Here is a 21274-nt window from a genome sequence, read left to right on the forward strand (position 1 = left end):
TGTTTGGTGAACATGAAAACAGCACATTTTTTCCGATTACTCGACATAGTATGCTCATGAATACTGATTAAACACAGCACAATGCATCTCCTGATCCTGCTGTCCAAACCTCACTATGGATATGTGTTAAATTCTTAATAATATTTCATAACAAAATTATACTAATATGACGTTTCTAGTTATAGTGTATCGACATCTATTACCACATTTCCTTAATCGTTATTGCAAACGGATATGATGCCACCGAAACCCTCAATCTGGTGTCTTATTCTCTGATTACATTTTCGGGGTTTAATCAACTCCTTAAAACTCGAGTTGCCAGCGCTCAGGATTTCTTGTTCTGTCTCCGTTTTTTTCTTAAAATACATTTTCAAAATGATATTATTAAACAGGTTTCAATTTATTTATCGTTTTTTTTTTTTGTTGTACAGACAAATTTCTACGTTTATCCGCTCATTATTGTTCCCTTCTGCCCTTGGCTAATTTTAGATTTTTCACCAAAATGAAGCCATTTCCCATTTCCTCAATTCTTAAACTACAACTTTTATATAAGAATTTAAAAAATTGTTACAATTTTCAAGCCATTCCACTGCATTTTAGTTTTTAATAAAAACTCATAGTTTCTCTAATAAATATCGTTTTAATGTAGACACAGAATGTACATACACAAACTACAATATTTCCTCTAACTAACAAAGAAAATTTTACGAAGATAGCTCCATTTATGCCGGAGATATAACCATTTTAATTTTACCATGTGCCCAAATTACTCTGCTGTTCAGTTCTGTTTGCCTATTAACTCATTTGTCAAATCATTGAACTTGCAAAATGTCAAATTCCACAAGCAAGAGCCAAGCCAATATTGCCAGATTTTTGTTTATAACGTAAATTGCAGTAGTGAAATACTATAAAATAAAGCATACCTTTAGGCGCTTATTTTAGTTAACCTCTCATTGGAAGAAAAATTAAACGCATCATTTATTTGATATTTTAATGTTGATTCTTATTTATTGAAAATAAAATTGTATGTATATAATCATATTTATATATTTTGCTTATTGTTTTTTATGTTTTATTGCATATTAAATATATATTTTTGATTTTTTATTGTAAGTTTTCCTTTAAATTTTTCAAATTAAACATTTACATTGAAAAGCAAATAATTATGGGTTTTTTATACAATAAAAATAAAATAAACAAGAAGCATTATCGTTAGAGAGACTAAAACAATTGATAATTATAACACTATTTAATAAAACTAAACAAATGTGTATATAAACAAAATGAGAAATTCGTGTTGAATTAAAAAGCGCGACATGTGTAGTATGTCCGTTCTCAATAGCTTGCTGTTTGATTATAAGAAAATTTTACAATTATAATAATATACATTAATTTAAAACAAATATATTTGTTTTGAAAAATAAAAAAAGAATAATTAATAAAGAAATATACACATTGATAATTGATTTTAACTGCTATGGAACTTTTCCTGGTCAGTAAGAAATTGTTAATATTTTATTCGGGCTGTTTACCTCAAATCGGAAGAAAATTCTTGACTGTTTTTTTTATGTATAGAATGCCTTAAAATGAATGGATAAATTAAAAGCAAAACGATATTTTTTGACATAAGGCCTTTGAGGCACACCATATCTTCGATATTGTATACCTCAGGGGGCCTATTCAGTAACTTTTTAACAACTTTACTCATTGTTTATTTTACAACAATTTCATTTGTTTGTTTTGTAGTTGTTACAAAAACAAAAGAAATTTTATCGATTAAAAAGTTGTTAAAAGTTACAGAATTCCTATACAGTATATTACAATTTAATATGTAATAATAAAATATTTTTAAATTGCACCAATGGAAATGAATTACAGAGTTGGGAACACATGTTTTGGGAATAGTATGTGCTGGGTAAACCTCATTACATTTAGTTTTATTATTTTATTTTTATATACTTCTATCTATCCATTCATTTTAAGACATAGTTTTAATCGGCATAATATTTTTGTAAATTTAATTTTCATTTTATTTTACGTTTTGGCACATTATACAGAAGAAAGTAATTCTTTGAAGACCTCATATAAGTAAATGTAAATATAAAAAAGCACACACACTTATTAATATTGATAGATAATTTTTATAAAAATTGTTATCCACAATTATTTTTTTTGCCTTTTCAATTCAATGCTGGGTATATATGGTAAAATGCTTTATAAAAAATATGTTTGATTATTTTGTTTTCTTTACTTCCCCTAAAATTTTATGTTTTCTCAACAGAAAAGAAACATTCATTCGTTGCCATCATCAATTGCATTGGGAAACATTGCTTTCAGCCTCCTTCATTTGGGCGGTATAGAATTCTTTCGTGTTTAATTTTATTATTTAAGAGTATTCCTTATATTATTCCTTATAAATACTTTTATACTTAACATCAAATAAACTAAATAATAAAAAAAAAAACAATATAATAAAATATGTTTAAAAATGGTAATAACAGATATGCAATAACACATGTATAAGAGTAATATATATATACGACACAAAAAATAATAATTATTATAATTTTAAATTACAAATATGTACTTAAATTAGAACATAATGAGATTTCATTACAAATATGTTGCATGTATTTATGTATGTATGTTTGAGGATTTAAATGGAAAAGTTGATTTATATGCACGTATGTAAATGTTATATGATTATTATGTTTTTAGAATATATGTATGTAAATGTAAAGTAATGAGTATGGTGTTTTGTTTTCAGTTTTGATGTTGTTGATCTTCTTGTTATCTTTAATAGAGTTTAATGACTATTGTCTAAACGTAAAATCAGTGCATCGACGACATTATAAATTTCATCGAAATGTGGACGAGATTCTGGTTCAGCAGCCCAACATTGTAACATTAAACGATACATTTCCGCTGGAGCATTATCAGGAGCTGGCATACGATATCCTGAAAAGAAAATAGAGACATTAATTTTTGAGTTTAAATATTTTTTGTGACATAGGAAGATGTTTGTTATATAAACGAAAATATTTGTTGTGACATAGGATGTTGTTTGTTATATAAACGAAAATTGAAATATTTTATAAAAAGATGGCGCTACTTATCAATTATTAATAAGGAAAACATTCTTCATCTTCGTGGAATCGTTATATACAAATAAAACATTCAAATCCAACCATTTAATATATACTCTTTATAAATGTAAAACAATTTATATTTTGCTTTTGAGCCATTTAACTTTGTTATATATTTACATTTCGACCACTTACCAGCATCTATTTTTTCTCTAGCCTTGGTATTTGTCATACCGGAATATGGTGTATCACCTTTGGAGAAAATCTCCCACATTAATATACCATATGACCAGACATCACACAGTGATGTATATTTGCCGAAATTTAATGCTTCTGGTGCTGTCCATTTGACGGGAATTTGTTTCATGCCATCCGATACTGCAATTCAATAGAAACTGTCAATTGTTGATGCTCATTGCATAAATTTTAATGTATTCTTACCAATATACTCTTCTTCTTCTCGCGACATTCCAAAATCGGAAATCTTTACCGAACATTCTAAATCGACTAAACAATTACGGGCTGCTAAATCACGATGTATACAATTTTTAGACTCCAAATAACGCATGCCTGTAAAGAAGATATATAAAATAATTATAATGGGGGATTTTGATATTTCTAGAAAATACATATAAAAGGGAACATTTAAATACAAGCGATCTAAAAGAGGTCTTTACACACAAGCTTTATAAACGAACTAAGTGAAGTCTTTAAAGACGACTTTAAAGGAGTTTTTACAGACAATCTGAAGGGAGAGTCTAAAGTGAAGGGAGTCTTTATAGACAAGTTAAAGGGAGTATTTATAGACGAGCTGCAAGGAGTCTTTATAGATGAGCTGAAGGGACTCTTTATAGACGAGCTGAAAGGAGCCTTTATAAACGAACTAGGAGTCCTTATATAGAAGCTGATGGGAGTCTTTATAAACGAGCATGAAGGGAGTCTTTATATATTAGCAGAAGGGTGTCTTTGTAAACGATCTGAAGATAGTCTATACAGACGAAGTGAAGGGAGTCTTTATGGACGAGCTGCAAGGAGTCGTTATAGACGAGCTGCAAGGAGTCTTTATAGACGAGCTGAAAGGAGTCTTTATAAACGAGCTAAATGAAGTCTTTAACGACGACTTAAAAGAAGTTTTTACAGACAACCTGAATGAGGCCTTACAGCAGAAGAGATAAGTCGTGAAAGTGACCTAAAAAATGATTTATAATCGAACCAAAGTAAGTCATTATAGTAAAGCTTCTTAAAGGCAGGGTAAAGCACGACAATATAGACAAACTGAGCGAGCCACGGGATGTCTTTATAGACAAGCTAAAGGAAGTCGTAGAAGACCACTGAAAGGAAGAGTTTTTGAAGGCAAGGGAGTGAAGGGAGTCTTCATAGACGAGCTGCAAGGTGTCCTTATAGCAGAGCTGTATGGAGTTTTTATGGATGAGGTGAAGGGAGTTTTATAGATGAACTGAATGGAGTCATTATAGCTTAGCTAAAGGGAGTCTTTATATACGAGCTGATAGGAGCCTTTATAGAGCTGAAAGTAGCCTTTATAGACAGACAATAAAATCTGGAGAGCAGCACAAATATCCCAGAACACCAAATTAAAAATTTTCAACTCATGTGTAAAGTCAACACTTCTTTATGGTAGTGAAACATGGCTCATATCAAATGTAGCCCAAAAACTTCAAACATTCATCAACAAATGTCTCCGAATAATCTGTGGCATATTTTGGTCAAACACTATCTCAAACATAGATCTACATATCAAGACGAGAGAAGAATTTATTATAAAGCAAATCGCTAGACGGAAGTGGAGATGGATTGGGCACACTTTAAGAAAACCGGTGATCAGCATTCCTCGTGCGGCTCTAGAATGGAACCCTCAAGGATCTCGACGTCCAGGACGTCCAAAAAACACATGGCGCAGAACAATCCAAAATGAATTACTACGAATAAATAAATCAATCAATGATATAAAAACCATATGTATCGATAAAATAAGATATAATTTTCTTGTAGAAGCCCTATGCTCCCAAGTGGAACAATAAAGGAATAAAAAAAAATAGACAAGCTGCAAGGAGTCTGTATAGACGAGGTGAGGGAGTCTTTATGTTGAGGGGACTCTTTACGGACGAGCTGAAATGAGCCTTTATAGACGAACTGGGAGTCCTTATATACAAGCTGATGGGAGTCTTTATAGACGAAGTGAAGGGAGTCTCTTAGACGAGCTGCAAGGAGTCTTTATAGACGATCTGCAAGTAGTCTTTATAGACGAGTTGCAAGTAGTCTTAATAGACGAGTTGCAAGGTGTCTTTATAGACGAGCTGAAGAGAGTCTTTATAGACGAGCTGAAGAGAGTCTTTATAGACGAGCTGAAGGGAGAGTCTAAAGTGAAGGGAGTCTTTATAGACAAATTAAAGGGAGTATTTATAGACGAGCTGCAAAGAGTCTTTATAGCCGAGCTGCAAGGAGTCTTTAAAGCAGCGCTTAATTGAGTTTTTGTGGATGAGGTGAAGGGAGTTTTATAGATGAGATGAATGGAGTCTTTATAGCTGAGCTAAAGGGAGTCTTTATATACGAGTTGATAGGAATCTTTATAAACGAGCTACAAGGAGTCTGTATAGACGAGCTGAAGGGAGTCTTTATATATGAAGGGACTCATTACGGACGAGGTAAAGGGAGCCTTTATAGACAAGCTGGGAGTCCTTATATACAAGCTGAAGGGATACTTTATAGACGAGCTGAAGGGTGTCTTTGTAAACGAGATGAAGGGAGTCTTTACAGACGAAGTGAAGGGAGTCTCTATAGACGAGCTGGAACGAGTCTTTATAGACGAGTTGCAAGGAGTCTTTATAGACGAGCTGAATGTAGTCTTTGTAGACCAGCAGAAGGGAGTTTTTATAGACGAGCTGAAGAGAGTCTTTATAGACTAGCTGAAGGGACTCTTTATAGACGAGCTGAAAGGTGTCGTTATAGACGAGCTGAAAGGTGTCGTTATAGACGAGCTGAAGGGAGTCTTTAAAGAGGAACTGAAGGGTGTCTTTATAGAAGAGCTGAAGAAAAGTTTTATAGACCTGTTGCAAGAAATCTTTATAGACCTGTCTTTATATACCTTTTGCAACGAGCCTTTAAAGGCGTGTTGAAGGGAGTTTTTATAGACCTTTTGCAAGGAGTATTTATAGACGAGCTGCAAGGAGCCGTTATAGACAACCTGAAGGGAGTCTTTACAGATGAGCTGAAGGGTGCCTTTATAGACGAGCTGAAGGGTGTCGTTATAGACGAGCTGAAGGGAGTCTTTATAGCTAAAGGGAGCTGAAGGGAGTCTTTATAGACGAGCTGAAGGGAGTCTCTATTGACGAGCTGAAGGCAGTCTCTATTGACGAGCTGAAGGAAGTCTTTATAGACAAGCTGAAGGGAGTCTTTGTATACGAGCTGCAAGGTGCCTTTATAGACGAACTGAAGGGAGTCTTTATAGACGAGCTGAATGAAATCTTTATAGACGATCTGATACATAGACAATCTGATACAGTCGGTTAAACGAGCTGAGGGGTTTGGGTGAGAAGAGCCAAAGGGAGTTTAAATACGATCCAATAAAGTCTCTATGGATGACATGGAGAAAGACTTTGACGACGATTTAAAGAAAGTTTTAAAGACAACCTGAACGAGCCTCTATAGCAGAATATATGATTTAAGGTGACCTAAAATGTCCCCATATAAGACGATCTCAAATGAGTATTTAAAAATAAAGAGACGAGTATTTTAAGGCGACCTTAAGGTACCCTTTATACACAATCTAAAGGGAGTCTTTACAGAATAACTAAAGGCAGAATCTATTGATGGGGTCTTAAACGACAAGCTAAAGAAGAGTTCTTCATAGATAAGCTCAAGACAATATGTGTAGACGTGTGAAATACTGTATATTTCCAACCAATTAAAACCTTTAGTTTCTTCACTTCATTTCGAAAAGTAATTTTATATATTTTAAACTTACCTGCCGCTGCATCACGACACATTCCCATTTGTTGCCGTGTTGTTAGTGTATTCGAATTCTTACGCAAATAATTCAGCAAAGAGCCACCTGCAAGAGAAAAAAAGGAACATAGATTAGAAATTTAAACAAACTCCCAAAAAAGTAATATAACTACAAACCTGGTACAAGTTCCATAACAATCATTATTGGTTGTTTCTGTACACAAATACCAATCAACTTGACAATATTAGGATGGTCATACTGCTTAAGGATACGACCTTCTTGCAGGAATTTACGTTTCTGTTCATCGGGTAAGGTCATGCGACATGTTTTGACGGCCACATCTTTTTTGGTTGATTTCAATTTGGCCTTGTAGACATCACCAAAGTTTCCCTGAAGAAATAGAGCGAAACAACAATATTTAATTGAATAATTTTAATATTTACTTAAGGTTACAACTTACCCGCCCAATTTTTTCACACAAAACCACATCATCATTACTCAACTCCCATATCTCTCGGCGTATGGGCGTTCGTAGAATAGCACCTGATTTAACTGTAACTGGCAATTCGGATTGATATTGATGCAGTATCAACTCTTGTATACTGGGGAACGGCGGTCCCTCGAAACGGAAATGACCATCCACTGTTGTTTGAACTATAAAATGTTTGTGTCCATTCCAACAGACGCTTAGCACAATTTGACTTTCTTCATTGCGTATTGTTTCACGTACAAGAAAATCACCTTCATTATTGAGCAGACGTACCACCTCTTCACGCGGCAAAACACCATGGAACCATTCTTCTTCATAGAGCGGGCGATTTGTAGATAGGGAGACCTAAAGAGAAACATAAAAGCATTGTTTTTAGTAAAGATATGTAATTTTTGTTTAGATGTATATTAGTTAAGTTTTTATAAAAAACAACAAAAGGAGAAGCGAAAGTAACGTTTTAAGAAAGCAGCAATGATAGTAAAAGCAACGAAAGTTCAATTAAATTAGCACGTTTTGTTAGGAAAAAGATAAAATTAAAATAATTTATATCTAAAAGTAAAAAAAAAAAAACAACATGCAATTACATTTTTAATATTAAAGAGAAAATGTTACACATTTTGTCTACAAATACAGTTTGTGAATAATGCGCACCTTTGTGGTTCCAATGATACATTTGGACATAATCCAAAAATTGAATAGATTTTGGAAATTTACGTCATTTAATATTACATTTTGAACAACTAAATATAGAAACAATATAATATTGGATTTTTCAAGTAGATACATACATTCAGTTTATTTGCTATTTCCAGTAAGAAATATCCTTAACCTGGATAAATCTAATGTAAAACATTTTATGTATCTTTACAGTCAGTCAAATTTATTTATTTCATTTATTTATTTCAGTCGTTGTTTAACTTTGCTACTAGACAGACGTGTTACTGCTTAAAACGGCAATATTTCGTTAACAACAATTTCATAAAAAATTGCAACGGTTTATTTATTTTTTTGTTCTTTAATTTAAAAAAAAAGAGACAGTGCACTGTCTTGCAGTGTTCCAATTTTTTGCATGCGTGCATTAATTGCATTGCTTGCAAAACCTGAATTAACTACAACGCAAAAAATAACAATAATTAAAAAAATAGCCGCAATGAGTGTTACAACAAAAAGTAATGCAACTGATTGCATTGATCATCAAGAAGAAAAGTGGCAGGAAGTGTCGACTAAAAGAAAAATAACTATGTCCCCACCTTTAGGTAATTCGCCAAAAAGGAAGCAAGTGGTTGATGACAACCAGCCGTCCACATCCAACAGATTTAGTGTGTTATCAACTATGGAAAATGAAGCAGATCAAGCTGAACCGAATCAACCAGAACCAAATCAAGCTGTACCAAAACCGCCACCAATTTTTATTCCGGACGTCAAGAATGTTACTAAAATGTTGGATAGTATAAATAAAATGATTCCAGTTGAAGATTTTAATTTTAAATCTCTTCTGAAAGGTGAAGTTCGTCTAATGATAAAAAATGTTGATTCGTACAGAAAAGTAATTAAGCACTTTGATAGTAACAATATATGCTATCATACTTATCAACTGAAAACGGAAAGAGCTTACAGGGTAGTAATTAAAAATTTACATTACACCACCGATGTATCGGATATAAAAGCCTTTTTAATGAGTAAAGGTCACGATGTAAGGAGCGTACGTAACATAATTAGCAGAAAAACCAAGGAGCCTTTACCCATGTTCTTCGTTGATTTGGACCCCAAAAGTAACAATAAAGAGATTTATAATATTACTGGCATATTCAATAACATTGTTACTATTGAACCCCCAAGAAAATTTGACGACTTAGTGCAATGCTTTAGATGTCAAGAATTTGGACACACAAAATCATACTGCCGTAAACCTTTTAGGTGCGTTAAATGTGGTTTAGGTCATCCCACATTAGAATGTAATAAACCAGAAAATACCGCACCTAAATGTTTGCACTGCTTGAACACCCATACAGCTAGTTACAAAGGATGCCCGATTTACCAAAAACTGGTTCAAAAGAAGTCTGCTCCCGTGTATTCTAAACGTAACGAAACTGCTTATGAAGATAACACCATGCCCAACCAGACTTCAGATAACTTTGTGTCATATGCCCAAGCCGTAAAAGGTCAAAGCACGGGAGAAATAAATTTGTTAAGCAAGATAGAATCTTTGCTAACGAAACAAATAGAAATGACAAATTCTTTAATGAATATGATGACATTGCTAATGTCAAAATTATGCAAGTAGATTTGATCATTGCTGAGTGGAATGCCAATGGCATTTCAAATCATAGAAATGAAATAGAATTATTCCTTCATAAAAATTTTATAGATATTCTACTTATTTCTGAAACTCATTTTACAAGCAAATCATACTTCAGAATTAAAGATTATGACATTATAACAGCGAATCATCCAGATAACCGAGCCCATGGAGGTGCAGCTATAATTATTAAATCTAAAATTATATACGAAGAAGCGGAGCCAATCTTAGAATCTTTTATGCAGGCAGCTGGTGTTAATATAATATGCGAAAATTCAAAAGTATCTATTTACTCCGTTTATCTTCCTCCTCGATTTAATTTAAAATGTATACAATATGAAAATTTCTTCAAAAATCTTGGAAACAAATTCATCGTCGGTGGCGATTTCAATGCCAAACATACTTGGTGGGGATCTCGGCTATCAAACCCCAAAGGAAGAGAACTGTATAAATGCATCGCTTTAAACCATTACGAAGTTTTGTCAACTGGTAGTCCTACATATTGGCCTGCAGACCCAAATAAAATTCCCGATCTAATAGATTTTTTCATCTACTCAGGAATATGCCAGTCAATGCTAAGTATAAACGCATGTTATGATTTAGACTCAGATCACAGTCCAATTATTCTTAACTTTAGTACAAGAAATGTTCATAAACATAAACATAAAACATTAATTACATCAAAAACCAACATACCTATGGTACAACATCACATTGAACAACACCTAAATTTAAATATTCCGATTAAATCCGGAAAGGAATTGGAAAATGCTATAGAACATTTAACACAAGTCATACACAATGCTACAAATCTATACACTCCCGATAAAATTGATCTAAATTCCACAAACTTTTATGTTACGGCTGAAATACGATCAATGATAAGAGAAAAGAGACGATTGCGCAGAATTTGGCAAAATTCGAGACACCCAATGGACAAAACAAATTTAAACAGAGCTTCAAATCGGCTTAAAACCCTTCTAAGTGACTACAAAAACCAATCAATTGGAAGCTTCTTAAGTAATTTAAGCCCAGATGAAAGTAACGAGCACAGTTTATGGAGAGCAACAAAATATCTTAAGAGACCTCAAAAGAGAAATGTGCCTATAAAACATTCAAATGGAAATTGGTGTAGATCAAACAAGGACAAAGCTGAGGCGTTTAAAGACCACTTGGTGAATTCCTTTACACCTTTTGATTTATGTAGTCCCCAACAAAATAAATTAATTTCCGATTTTTTGGATGTTCCATGCCAAATGAGTCGCCCTATTAAACATTTTACGTTTAGTGAAGTTTGTAAGGAAATTAAAAATCTAAAGAAAAAAACACCAGGGTCAGACTTAGTTGATCACAAAGTCATAAGATTGCTTCCAAAGAAGGGTTTGGTGTTCCTAACGACAATTTATAATTCTATTATGAGGCTGTCCCATTTTCCAGTGCAATGGAAATGTGCTAAAATAATTATGATACCAAAACCTGGCAAACCTGAAAACCTGTTATCATCGTATAGGCCTATAAGTTTATTGTCCATATTTTCTAAACTGTTCGAAAAATTGTTTCGAAAGCGACTTCTTCCGATTTTAAATAATATAAATATTATGCCAGATCATCAGTTTGGATTCAGAGAAAATCACGGAACACCTGAGCAGTGTCATAGACTGGTGAAGGTTATAAGAGATTGTTTGGAATGTAAGCAGTTCTGTTCTGCAGCCTTTCTGGATATCAAACAGGCGTTTGATAGGGTTTGGCATCAAGGCTTGTTATATAAACTAAAAATGTTATTACCTGCTCCTTTTTATTTACTTTTAAATTCATATCTGAATGGAAGAACATTTTATGTACACATCAATGATAAAGAATCTAATTTTGGCGTCATTAAAGCTGGTGTACCACAAGGTAGTGTTTTAGGTCCTGTTTTATATACGCTTTATACAGCAGATATGCCCGTAAGAAATGAGACTATGATTGCTACTTATGCAGATGATACTGCCGTTCTTGCTATTAAAGATGATCCTTCTTCAGCTACTGACTTACTCCAAACACATCTGAATGATATCGAGAAATGGTTTAATAACTGGAATATTGGAGTCAATACTGAAAAATCTGTGCATGTTACATTTTCCTTAAGGAAAGGAAACTGTCCTTCTCCAAAATTGAATGGACTTACAATTCCTTCTGCGGATTGTGTTAAATATCTCGGTCTGCACCTTGATAGAAAACTTAACTGGAAAAATCATATAACATATAAGAGACAGCAACTAGATCTGAAGACTAAAAGAATGTTCTGGCTTCTTGGTCCAAAATCAAAACTGAGCCTGAATAACAAATTACTACTGTATAAGACCATTCTAAAGCCTATTTGGACATATGGAGTACAACTATGGGGAACAGCCAGCAATTCTAATATTGAGATACTTCAACGATATCAATCAAAGACGCTTAGATTGATTACGGGTGCTCCTTGGTTTCTTAATAATAACGCGATTCATAGAGATTTAAACATAAATAAAATTACAGATGAAATTAAAAAAATTAGTAATACGTATCTTAACAGATTAAGTAACCATTCGAATGTGTTAGCAATTAATCTATTAGATGACACAGATGAAATTAGAAGACTAAAACGAAGACATGTTTTAGACCTCCCATTTATTTAATGAGTTTCATAAAATATGTAATCTAAATTAAAATTGTAATATGTATTTATTGTTAAATCCACTGGGGTTTAACAATTCTGTTATATTGTAGTAATTATTAAATTTGCTGAATGTTTCTTGTAAATAGATTGCAAATAAAAAGAATAAATAAAAAAAAAAAAAAAAATTTATTTATTTATTTAACAATGATGCCCAGCCTTAAGACCTAAGGGCATAGCATTCTATGTACATATGTATGTATATTCGGTTCGAGTGGATTATAGACGATCATAAGTGAGTGTATTTGGGGAGAGGAGAAGGAAGTTTCATAGATAAATTAAATCTTTATAGAAGGAAAACATTGTTATTGACGTCGAGGACGAAGTCTTTATCGGTAACCAGATAGAAGTACTTTTAGACGATAGAGGGTAGATTTTATGGATATTTATTCGAAAGTTTATCGTCGAACAACAGGAAGTCCTTATAAACGAGTTAAAGAGGATTTTATATACGAGCATTTTACCGTTACCGACAAAAATCGGTAGAAATACAATTCCTTTAACTTCGGAAATTAACGATATTTGTAAGTTAGGTAAGTTAGCCAGCCAGCAAAATAAAGTTGTCGCTAAGTCCTGACGATAGCAGCATTCCTAATTTTGCTTCTTAATTTCCCGATTTATAGACGAGCTGAAGGGAGTCGTTATAGACGAGCTGAAGGGAGTCTTCATAGACGAGATGAAGGGAGTCTTTATAGACGAGCTGAAGGGAGTCTTTATAGACGAGCTGAAGGGAGTCTTTATAGACGAGCTGAAGGGAGTCTTTATAGACGAGCTGAAGGGAGTCTTTATAGACGAGCCGCAGGGAGTCGTTATAGACGAGCTGAAGGGAGTCTTTATAGAGAAGATGAAGTGAGTCTTTATAGACGAGGTGAAGGGAGTCTTAATAGAGAAGTTGAAGGGAGTCTTTATAGAGGAGCCGAAGTGAGTCTTTATAGACGAGCTGATGTGCGTCTTTATAGACGCGCTGACTGGAGTCTTTATAGACGAGCTGACAGGAGTCTTTGTAGACGAGTTGAAGGGAGTCTTTATTGAAGCTAAATGGAGTATTTGTGGACAAGCTGAAGAGATTCTTTATAGACGAGCTGAAGGGAGTCTTTATAGACGAGCTGAAGGGAGTCTTTATAGACGAGCTGAAGGGAGTCTTTATAGACGAGCACAATTGAGTCTTTGTAAACGAGTTGAAGGGAGTATTTATAGACGAGCTGACGGGAGTTTTTATAGACGAGCTGAAGGAAGTCTTTGTAGACTAGCTGAAGGTAGTCTTTATAGACGAGCTAAATGGAGTCTTTATGGACAAGCTGAAGGGATTCATTATAAACGAGCTGAAGGGAGTCTTTATAGACGAGCTGAAGGGAGTCTTTATAGACGATCTGAAGGGAGTCTTTATAGACGAACTGGAGGTAGTCTTTATAGACGAGCTGAAGGGAGTCTTTATATACGAGCTGAAGGGAGTCTTTATAGACGAGCTGAAGGGAGTGTTTGTAGACGAGCTGAAGGGAGTCTTTATAGACGAGCTGAAGGGAGTCTGTATAGAAGAGCTGAAGGGAGTTTTTATAGACGAGCTGAAGGGAGTCTTTATAGACGAGCTGAAGGGAGTCTTTATACATAGACGAGCTGAAGGGAGTCTTCATAGACGAGCTGAAGGGAGTCTTTATAGACGAACTGAAGGGAGTCTTTATAGACGAGCTGAAGGGAGTCTTTATAGACGAACTGAAGGGAATCATTATAGACGAGCTGAAGGGAGTCTTTATAGACGAGCTGAAGGGAGTCTTTGTAGACGAGCTGAAGGGAGTCTTTATAGGCGAGCTGAAGGGAGTCTTTGTAGACGAGCTGAAGGGAGTCTTTATAGACGAGCTGAAGGGAGTATTTATAGAGAAGCTGAAGTGAGTCTTTGTAGAGGAGCTGAAGTGAGTCTTTATAGACGAGCTGATGTGAGGCTTTATAAACGAGCTGAAGGGAGTCTTTATAGACGAGCTGAAGGGAGTCTGTATAGACGAGCTGAAGTGAGTCTTTATAGATGAGCTGAAGTGAGTCTTTATAGAGGAGCTGAAGTGAGTCTTTATAGACGGGCTGAAGACAGTCTTTATAGACGAGCTGAAGACAGTCTTTATAGACGAGCTGAAGACAGTCTTTATAGACGAGCTGAAGGGAGTCTTTGTAGACGAGCTGAAGGGAGTCTTTATAGACGAGCTGAAGGGAGTCTTTATAGACGTGATGAAGGGAGTCTTTATAGACGTGATGAAGGGAGTTTTTATAGACGAGCTGAAGGGAGTCTTTATAGACGAGCTGAAGGGAGTCTTTATAGACGAGCTGAAAGGAGTTTTTACAGACGAGATGAAGGGATTCTTATAGAGTCTTTATATAAAATATAAAGGGAATCTTTGTGGACAGGCAGAATAGAGGTTTTATAGAGGGGCGGAAGAGAGACGGACGAGCTGAAGGAAGGCTTTATAGACTTCTAATGGGAGTCTTTATAGACGTATTGAAAGAAGTCCTTATATCGTTGATGGAAGAGCTTTCTAAAAGAACCAAAGAAAATTTATAGGCGATTCAAAGGTAATCTTTATTGATGAGTTAAAGAGAGAGTACCGACAACCACAAATGAATTTTCGTGAGAAGAACAGAAGGAAGATTTTATACACGACCAAATCGGAGTCTTTGCTGTAAAATAATGAAAACCAAATTCCACGACTTATATGGGAGGTTAAGTTAGTCTGTATAGACGGAAAAGAGTAGAGTTTTAGGGAGTAACGCGGAGTCCTTAAAGACCTGAAGAGAATAGAAGCTACCATATGGCAGATGTTCCAAAATATATAACTTAGAGACGACCGATCTGTTGCAAAGCATACTACAAAACGAATGTATCGGAATTAGTTGAGATAGGGGAAAAAAGGAATAAACAAGTAAAAAAGTATCAGTCGGCTTCGCCGACAGAGATATACCCTCAGCCTATGTATATTGAAACAATTTTTTCCGAAAAACGTATGCATTTAGGGGGTTTTAAAAATTTTGATTAGGATTAAAGATCAAAAGTTTTGCGGAGGAACTTCTAAAAGGAATAGATCGACATTGACCATTATGGAAGTAGATCTCCAGCCACTACATATGGTACCATATGGTTTGCTCAAGAATGGACTTGCCCCTAAAAAACTTTTGCCGTCGTAATTGAGGCAGCGAATGTAAGTTGCTTCAACAAAAATCAAAGTGATTCGATGTCAGGTCTTAAAGTGAACTTATCCGAAATTTTGTGTGGGAGGTACCGGATGGAGTAGACAAATATAGTCTATATTTCAACCTGATCTATATCTGGTAGATATATTAGGATGTGTAATGTATGGACCAATTCGGCCACTCCCTTCAAGAGTTACCGTACGAACAATTTATCCGAACATTTTTGAACTTTTGTGGGGGAGGTACCTGAAGCAGTAGACCGATATGGCTTATCTTCGAACTTAAACTATATTTGGACAAAATATTACTAAGGCAAAATTTAAGACCGAATCGGCAGATCCGTTCGAGAGTTATCTTGCACTCCAACCACCTCACACGGTGTCAAAGGGGTTTTTTGCAACTTTCAGGCTATTTTCTGAGGAAGTGTGGACTTGCCCCTGATGAAACTTGTACCGTCGTATGGGGGGCAGTGAATACAAGTTGCTAAAACAAAAATCAAAGCGATGACCCTAAACTGAACTTTTCCGAAATTTTGTGTGGGAGGTACCCGAAGGAGTGGACCGATTGAGTCCATGTTGAAACCTTATCTAAGTCTGGTACGCATTTCAGGATAGACAATGTTTGGACCAAATCGGTTACTCCCTTCAAGAGTTATCGTTCGCACAAATTTTCCGAACATTTTCGAACTTTTGTGGGGGAGGTACCGGAAGGAGTGGACCGATATAGCCCATCTTCGAACTTAAAGTAAGTTTTGGCAAAATATTACGAATGCCAAAATTTGAACCGAATCGGTTCATCCGTTCGAGAGTTATCGTGCGCTCCAGCCAGCCAGACAGACAGACTTTTGCGGTTAAATGAAACATGGAAAAATGCAAACATATTGACAGAGATGCACTCGCTCTATGCGAAAAGCACATGCGCCTCAACTGATTTTAACTATTTCGCGCGTTATACGGTTTTTAACTTTTATGTTTTTTCTTTGATTGTAATATCAATATCACTCTTTATTTCCTAATTCTATTGCTTATCACACTATGCAAATATACTTTCACGATGATAAACTATTTTCCTTGAAGAAGTTTTAGCAAAATAATTCAGGTTTTGTTAGGAAATTTAGCGAAATAGTAGAATAACTCCAAAAAAATTTTCTCAAATTTTTCGTATTAAACCAAAAAATATATTCTTGAAATAATGTTCCAACAATAAACTTTTGTCTTTTGTTGTAGCTGCAATATGCAATTTAAAATCCTAATCAATAAAATTTTGGTCTCAAATTTTTCTGGACATTGTCAAGATTCTGTACGTATTTTTAGTTTATTTTTTAGAGATTTTTATGGACTCTGAGTAAGAATAAATAAAATTTACTCCAAGATTCCTTCATTATTTTTTGATTTTCCGCGAAAATGAAAATAAATTTAGCTAATATTTAGGCGTCTACGGATAGATATTAAATGTTGTTACCGATTTATATATACATTTTGGTATTGCAACACAAAGGGAATTTTTAAATATTTTTTCTTTATAAGGGAATAAAACCCCCCATAACTTTTGGGCGCAGCATCCAATTTTGTGAACGCGAACATATTTGAAACCACGATTTTTTTCTTAACCCATGTAACAAAAATCGTGAATGTGCTTGTCAAAATTTTTTTAATTTTTTTCTCGATGGAATTGTAAAGGAAATTTGAATTTTACCATATACCCTCGTTAGCATAAATGTTGAGGGTATAAAAATACGTGTGTGAACAAAGTAAGATGTAGGGTAGCCCCCTGACTTGCAACGCATAAGGAAAAAAGTATCAGTCGGCTTTGCCGACAGTGATACACCCTGAGCCGGTGGCATAATGAAAAAAGCAAACCCAGTTTTTGTTGTTTTTTAAAAAAAAAACATTACAGTTGTAATGGGTAGTACTGCGAGAGCTATCCCAATAAAGTTAAAAATTTTTCCGCAAACACATCTGTTATAACAATTTCCTAAATTTTCTATAAATATAATTAATTGCATTAACCGTTACGAATTGTATGTCATTGAGAACTATTTGATTTTTTGAGGATTGTTTCTGTTTCTAATAAGATTTGGCTTTCTTCAAGAATGACACCAATTACTATTTTTAAGAATTGATTTCTGATCTTTTTCCCTTGAGCTTTTTTCTTGCCAAAAAGTTATGCCCGACCGAGTTGGTTCAGATAGTTAACGTCACTATTATTAATATTCCAGTATTCTATCAAAACCCAACTAAATGTTTACATCAACATTTCAGGTATACTAATTTTGTATATTATTTTTTCTATAATACATATTTAGATGAGCGATTGCATCAACAAATAAAGCAACACAGTGTGGGTTGGTTAATTTCCAATGATTTCTAGTATTTACCATATTGACTGATAAATGGAAATATTTTAGAATTTTTTTTAATACATCGCATCTTTAAAAATAGAAATCACATTTGCTTCTTCACTTACATTAAACATTGATTTGGGACGTTTTTTGCGTGCCGGTGGTTTTGGTGGACCATTTAAATGGTGGCAGTTATGAAAGAATATTAAAGAGAAATTTCCTGCCGAATCACTGCAGTTGCTACTTTGACCGGATGTGCTACTCATTGTAATTTCAGACACTTTTCAACATTATTTAAAATAAAGATTTTGTTTTAGTTTATAATTTATTAAATGCAAATTTTTTTTGTTTCGAAATGCTTTATAATTTTATTAATTTTGCATAAATTAACTTTGTTTTTATTTTTTCACTAATACGTCACTAAAAAATCTTTACGCATTTTCTTCAATGAAAATTGAAAAAAAGAAAATATTTTGGCCCGGTTCAGCGAAACAAAATTATTACCGCACAACAACTGCCATTGAAAGAAAACTGTTCCGAATAACAAAAAGAAAAGCCTTTGAGAAAACAAAATTTCGTTTTTGTTGAAATTCGAAAAAATAGCACACACGGCCACACGCTTTAAAAACCTACGACAATAAAATAAATTTTTATTTCAAAATCTCATCTAATCGCCAGAATAACAAAAGAGAATATATAACACAAATCTCTTAAGACATCCCCACAGTCTCTTGGTAAATCAATTTAGAGGGGGCCCAGACAATTTCCTGTTGAACTTGTAACATTTATCTGCCAAACGAAAAGTTCATGATTAGTGAATGACATTTAGTTGGCTGTGGGGTGGAATACTTCATTAAAATGTTAAGTTATTGAAAAGTGCTCTACAAAAGAGCTTTGTTTTGTTGCTAGATTGGACTCAGCAAATTACTTTGACTGCTTCCCATCAATTTTTCTTGGCATAGTGACAAAATTGTTGTTTTCTTTTCACCTACCCAAAATGAGTGTGCTGTCATCTGTAGTACTGCGTCACTCTTTTTTTGTTGAACTAGAAGAGTCCAAAATGCATATATTTTTACTATTTCGAAAATTGTTTATAGATAATTCGAATAAAACACATTTTGCTCATAATCCCTGTATTAGTCAACATATAAAGAGATACGTGTATAAAACTTTTAATATTCTCTAGAAAATTTCTTTGGGAATGCCTGCATGATGAAAAGGGTAACCCAAATTGATGCTATGAAAAAATAATATGAAAAGCTATAGGCTGTTAATAGGTTTAGATTAACACCTCAAAGGTAAATTCATGAGCTATGTTTACGATCCTGAAAGAAAAAAAAATTAAATAAAAAAACATGAAGTAATTTCATCTGATATTTACTCGGAAGCCTTACAATCGTGTATACCGAATTCGAATATATGGTGGTACTAACAAGGAATTGATGTTAATACGTCAGATGAAGATACTCAACTAAATCAAACCCTAGACGACCGGTTTGATGTTACGGATTGATCCGAGAAGATATCAGCACCTTGGCCAAGGGTTATAATTAAATTTGTCATTCCGTTTGTAACACATTGAAATATTCATTGAAGATCCTATAAAGTATATATATTGTTGATCAGTCGATATAACCAAATCCGTCTGTCAGTCTGTTGAAATCAAGATACAGGTCGCAATTTTTAAGATAGAGCTTTGCAATTTGGTGTAGAAGATTCTATTACTCCTAGGATGTTTGGAATTGCAAATGGGATATATGGGTCCACGTTTTGATATAGCTCCCATAGAACGGTACCACCCGATTTTCGGTATTGTAAAGGTATAGGCCAAAGCCTTCATATAGCCCCCATAGAATTGTACCTCCCGATTTGCGGTATTTGGCCTCAATATTCCACCGAAATGACTGAAATTTGGTACTTAGTCTTCTTTAATGGTATACAACTTTCCCCAGAAATGTGCCGGTACCGGTCCACGCCCCCATAGAACGATACCTCCCAATTTTCGGTATTTTGAAGGTTATGGCCACAATAATCCATTGAAATTAGTCTTCGTTGGGGGTATTCAACTTTGCCATCTAAATATGTCGATATAGGTCCACGCCGTCATATAACCCCCATAGAACGGTACATCACAGTTTTCGGTATTTTGAAAGTTAGCCACATTATTTACCGAAATTCCTGGAATTTGATATTTAATCTTCTTCAATACAACTCGTGGTGAAGGGTATAACAAGAACGGCCGGGCCGAACTTAACGCCTTTCTTACTTGTTTTATTTTGGGAGCGCTATATCCTGGAATGCCTGATTCGAGTTCTTTTGGACCTTTCCGGGAGAGAAAATAATAAAAATAATAATAAACCATGGTTTTGATCCGTTTGTCACCATCTTTTCCCCCACAGATCGGTGTCGGTTAGATGCAACGGATGCCATGAATAGATACATTTCAAGAATTTTTAAAGTCTGGCCTTCCTTAGGGAGTACAGCGATAGGGATAGTATTGCTTCGTGCTGCACCAACTTGATCCCCAGCGAATCTTCCTCGCCGCCTTCAGATAATGTAAGATTCCTGCAGTTCAACTGCGATGGTCTTCGTGAAAAGATCAATAAGATTGTGAATTTAATGAGAAAGAGAAGGATAATGGTCACGTACCACCAGGGATGCCATGTTCGTGGTTTTTCTGCTACTTGTGGTGATTTTTGACGTACAAAAACAACTGTTTAAACATGCATTCTAACAGTTTCGAGGTAAAAATCGCTAAAGAATTAATATCTGTAGCGATTTTTACCTCGGAACAGTTGGCATCCCTGCGTATGACGATCATGACACTAAACAACAACAACTATGCACAAAAATAACTAGGTACTATAGGGACGACTAAGAAATAAACACTTAAGTTCTTGTAGATTCGTCCATCTCTTGTCACTGCGATTCAAAAAGTTGAGCAACACCAGCAGACTGAGTTGAATAGATGGGTGGATTCAACGTACTGGACTTGAATCGTACATAAAGTGGAGGTGGTGGACTTGCATTCCCACTGTACTAGTCAGTACATACCTATAACGCTTGAGATGAACTCTAGTGGCACATACTTGGAATGTATGAGGTTAGCGGTCAACTATTGAGCCCGTGAGATAGAATGAACGTTTATATACCTCCGATTAATAGCTGTGTCATGCGTTATTCGCCATGCGTCATTCGACATCAGGCCATTGTTGGAAGGCGTTAACC

The 21274-nt window shown here is 34.6% G+C and overlaps 1 protein-coding gene across 7 annotated transcripts in view; it reads right to left on the reverse strand.

Moving 5' to 3' along the window:
• Nucleotides 1–977: 977 nt before the first annotated feature.
• FER (tyrosine-protein kinase Fer) overlaps nucleotides 978–21274 on the reverse strand; it is a 287316-nt gene continuing 267019 nt past the window's right edge. For 6 of the 7 annotated variants that reach the window (XM_073960882.1, XM_073960880.1, XM_073960878.1 and 3 more), the window contains 6 exons: nucleotides 7511–7885; nucleotides 7227–7440; nucleotides 7069–7155; nucleotides 3528–3656; nucleotides 3282–3464; nucleotides 978–2958 (listed from right to left, as the gene is read on the reverse strand). In XM_073960882.1, the coding sequence (XP_073816983.1) occupies nucleotides 2807–2958; nucleotides 3282–3464; nucleotides 3528–3656; nucleotides 7069–7155; nucleotides 7227–7440; nucleotides 7511–7885 (1140 nt within the window). In that variant the 3' untranslated portion in view covers nucleotides 978–2806. Of the gene's footprint in view, nucleotides 2959–3281; nucleotides 3465–3527; nucleotides 3657–7068; nucleotides 7156–7226; nucleotides 7441–7510; nucleotides 7886–18171; nucleotides 18686–21274 lie in introns of those variants that run through there. The other variant, XM_073960884.1, reaches the window with a different exon arrangement.

Source organism: Musca autumnalis, unplaced genomic scaffold, assembly GCF_047663935.1.
Source record: "Musca autumnalis isolate F117 unplaced genomic scaffold, ASM4766393v1 scaffold_1, whole genome shotgun sequence".
Lineage (NCBI taxonomy): Eukaryota > Metazoa > Arthropoda > Insecta > Diptera > Muscidae > Musca > Musca autumnalis.